Source organism: Arachis ipaensis, chromosome B08 (genome assembly GCF_000816755.2).
Source record: "Arachis ipaensis cultivar K30076 chromosome B08, Araip1.1, whole genome shotgun sequence".
Classification (NCBI taxonomy): Eukaryota; Viridiplantae; Streptophyta; class Magnoliopsida; order Fabales; family Fabaceae; genus Arachis; species Arachis ipaensis.
Genome location: NC_029792.2, coordinates 113361911 through 113365716, shown reverse-complemented (window position 1 = coordinate 113365716; position 3806 = coordinate 113361911). Strand labels below are relative to the sequence as shown.

The window sequence follows — 3806 nt, the reverse complement described above, 5'->3', positions numbered from 1 at the left end:
TGGCAAAGAAAAAAAAAAAAAAGAAAAAAAAAAGAAGAAAGAAAGCAGGAAATGGCGCTATGGATGGAAAATGGTTCAGAGCCACTCACCGAAGCCGAGAAGGCAGACCTTGAAGCCATTGCTGCCATCAAAGAATCTGCAGCCATTGAACTCAAGGTAGGTACCACTACTTCTCATTAACCATTTCAATTTGTTTCTTTTTTAAATTTAATTTCATTTGAGCCTTCAATTTGTGTGTTATTATCATTCTTGAATTAGGAAAAGGGTAACGAGTATGTGAAGAAGGGTAAGAAGCATTACTCCGAAGCAATTGATTGCTACACAAGGGCAATTAATCAGAAAGCATTGAATGATTCTGAGAGCTCTGTTCTTTTTGCGAACAGAGCGCATGTCAATTTGCTTCTTGGGAACCACCGGCGTGCCCTCTCTGATGCTCAACAAGCACTCAACTTGTCCCCCTCCAACATAAAGGTGCTCAATTTATGTTTCAAATATATATATGCACTCTCAGTTTTATACCTATATCCAAATACGGAATGCTACATTAGCAAAAATAACTATTCTTAAATTGAGCAGTTACACTTTGCCTTATGAAGTTTGTTATTGTGAATTTGTGATTCCCTTGATTTGATGTCTCAAGCAATGAAAAATCATGATTAGGCCATTTATAGAGCTGTCAAAGCATCTCTATCACTGAATTTATTGGCTGAAGCACAAGACTATTGCCGAAAGGGTCTTAAGTTGGACCCCAATAATGAGGAACTTAAGAGGCTTGACCAACAGATTCGTATGAAGATATCTGAGAAGGAGAAGCTTGACGCTGAAGTCTCTAAAGCCATATTGGAGGCAGAAGTATGGACTGCCAGTTGTTTCTTACTTATTTTATCTGTGTTTTGTTGTATGGAACCTCATGCCCTTGCTTCGACCAAAAACTATGCAGGAACTTGTGTCTGCAATAGAAAATAGAGGATTGAAGATTGGAAAGGCAATGTATCGAGAACTCACCGGGTTAAAGAAACCGGTGTTAAACAAAAATAATATCCTTCATTGGCCTGTCCTTCTTCTGTATGCAGAGGTTATGTCCAGTGATTTCATTGAGGATTTCTGTGAGACTGACATGCTTTCAGTTCACCTTGATATCATATCCTTTTCTCTTTCTTTTTTTAATGATTTTAAAATATCTACATAAATGTGTTATTTTTATGTGGGAATGTATTACACCCTTAGCTTCCAAACATGTTTTCAGCAGACCAACCACTCCCATGGGATGTTGAAAACAATTACAAACGTGATTTTGTTGAATTATACTATGAGGTAAGCTCTCTTTTTTAATTTTTTTTTTCTCGTTTGAGTTTGATTTCTTATTTCTGTTTGCAGATATTGATGCGTAAAGTATACCAGTTGTTTTGTTTGCCAATCAAATCGGATGGGATAGTAAGAATATAAATAAGGATAATTGAAGATTTCGTACAACATATCTGTCTATTCATCTAGGACCTTACAGTGTTAGAACTGATATTGAAGATGTAAAAAACTCTGCTATAGAATTGGGAGTTCTTGATATAGTTAAGTCCCCAGTCTCTCCCAAACTATTCCAATTGACTAGACACCCTTCTCTCCATCCTATTCCCTCTATCTATAGTCTATACTTACAACAAACTAATCGATTGTAACTAACTACCCAATGGTAACCTAACATAGAGAGCAGCTAACACCACCATTCACCACATATGCATCGAGTTGCCATTTTCTTTTTCTTGAAACATTTTACTTTTACTAAGTTTTAGTCTGTTTTTTTTTTTTTAAAGGGCATCCCAGTTTGTTAGTATCCCAGGTTAACACAAGGTACGGGGGAGGGCTTGCTAAGTAAATATTTAGTATCAGATGATTGACCGTTTATATGTTAAGAGCATCTTGTTCACCTCTTAGCCCATGTTTTATCAGGCTGGCTCTGGAGTTCGTCTATCAAAGGAGAAACTTCTTCATTGTTTATTAGAGGGAACTGCAGCTTCTCATGTTGGTGATGAAGAGAAAGATGCAGTTGAGGATTTTAAACACACTGCAGGTATGGTATGGTACTTTTGAAGTACTAGTGATACAAGTAGTGGAATCAACAGTGCTCTTAGCTTATAGGCAACCAAGTATGACAATAACCACAAACTGTAGACATAGGAAGTCCCTGTTAACATATTTCTGTTTGGCCACCATGTATGTTTACATATATCGATTTGTGAGATATTTTTTGTCTTTATACTGAATATACTACCTATGTTCATCAATTGCTTGTTTCCCTTAATGTAACATCATGTAGATTTAACCATGCGTTTGCTCTCTATATGTGGTTTCAAGTTGAAGCAAATCAATCCCTTGTCAACACAGTTTTATTAACATAGAATAGGGAATAGGGACATTACGTTGTTAGGATTCACAAGTTTAAAAATGATCTTAAAAAGTAGCTCTGGATAAGATACAGCTATTTTTGGTATAGAGCCGCTGTAGCAACATGAGCCATAGAGTCAAACATAGCTGTGGATGGTATACTTGGGAACTTTCACTCACGATTTATAACTGATCAAAGTGTATTGAACCTTAGATGTAGGAAGAATAAGGCTTAGTGGTCAATTGAGCTGGTTGATGATCTCAGTGGTCTCAGCATTCCCAAGATGCTGGCTTAGTTTAACTAGATACCTTATTGTTCAATTCTCACAAGAATTTTATTTATCTATCCTCCCTTTTATGTGAATAATTGTTATATGATGTGATATCTTTTGTCATCAGGTTCCCCAAAATGGATCAAAGTAAATGAGAAGAAAACGCTCCAAGATATCCTCAAAGAGCCTAATTTCGTAATCCCCGAAATCCCAGGTGACATATGGTTTTAGAAAATGTCATTGCTTTTTCATCGTTGATTTTGGAGTAAACTACTATTTTGATTCCTAAAAGATTCAGTTTTTGACAAAATAGCTCTGAAACAAAAAAAAATCATATCTTGTCTCTTCAAAGATGATCTCAGTTTGACAAAATGCACCATTGTTCATAAGTGACAATCGTTTCATGCATTGATCTAATTTTTTGTGATAACATTTATCTTTATAAAGTGCATACAAAAAGCCAATGATTCTAAACCTCGTTGTTCATTTTTTTCCTTCTAGATCTAGCTATTGTAAAATCACCAAATGTGGAGGATGAAAATTTCTTATTTTTCTAAGACTTACAAAGAATTGGGTCAAAAATTTAATTTCTAAAGCCTTTTTAGAGTATGTCTCCTCATATTTGGTGCATTCTAGGTAATTTTTAGGAGGCCAAGACGACATTTTTTTTTCAGGGTCCATTTTGTTGAAAACTTAATCTTTTGGTGCCAAAATGGTGGTTTATTCTTGATTCTGATTAGAAATTCAATCTGAGTGTGATGTACTTGCAGTCTTCTATGTTGTTTCCAAGCAATCCAGCTTTTATAGCAAGTTCAAATCTGGAAAATGGGCTCCTCCAAGCATATGAAAGCACAGCAATAAAGGAAGGGCTTCAAGGTAGCTAATATACCTTTAGATGTTATTATAGTCACTAGATATACCTTGAGTTTCGTTAAGGTTAGCAAATAGCAATGAGCGATTTGCAATTTTTTAATAATAAACTTATTTGGTATCCTTTATTATTGGCTTATTGCGAATATTGCATACCCTTAACATAATAATTTTTATAAGGATGCATAACAATAAATTTATGTAATGCGTATAAATTTTATCTAAACTAATCACAAAATTTTAAAAAAAGTGTATAAAAACTGAGACTATTAAATAAATATTCTA

The 3806-nt window shown here is 34.8% G+C and overlaps 1 protein-coding gene and 1 long non-coding RNA gene across 4 annotated transcripts in view; one reads left to right on the top strand and one right to left on the bottom strand.

Annotated features, from left to right (window-relative positions):
* LOC110266025 overlaps nucleotides 1-3806 on the bottom strand; it is a 17087-nt gene that overhangs the window by 12719 nt on the left and 562 nt on the right. Inside the window, exon 2 of the long non-coding RNA XR_002352875.1 lies at nucleotides 1611-1614. This is a non-coding gene — a long non-coding RNA (uncharacterized LOC110266025). The remainder of the gene's footprint in view (nucleotides 1-1610; nucleotides 1615-3806) is intronic.
* The window catches only part of LOC107613442 (tetratricopeptide repeat protein 4 homolog), a 4768-nt gene continuing 968 nt past the window's right edge, over nucleotides 7-3806 (top strand). For all 3 annotated transcript variants that reach the window (XM_016315439.2, XM_016315437.2, XM_016315438.2), the window contains exons 1-8: nucleotides 7-156; nucleotides 259-471; nucleotides 661-852; nucleotides 941-1141; nucleotides 1237-1314; nucleotides 1945-2065; nucleotides 2779-2865; nucleotides 3422-3527. In XM_016315439.2, coding sequence (XP_016170925.1) covers nucleotides 52-156; nucleotides 259-471; nucleotides 661-852; nucleotides 941-1141; nucleotides 1237-1314; nucleotides 1945-2065; nucleotides 2779-2865; nucleotides 3422-3498 — 1074 coding nt within the window. In that variant the 5' untranslated portion in view covers nucleotides 7-51 and the 3' untranslated portion in view covers nucleotides 3499-3527. The remainder of the gene's footprint in view (nucleotides 157-258; nucleotides 472-660; nucleotides 853-940; nucleotides 1142-1236; nucleotides 1315-1944; nucleotides 2066-2778; nucleotides 2866-3421; nucleotides 3528-3806) is intronic.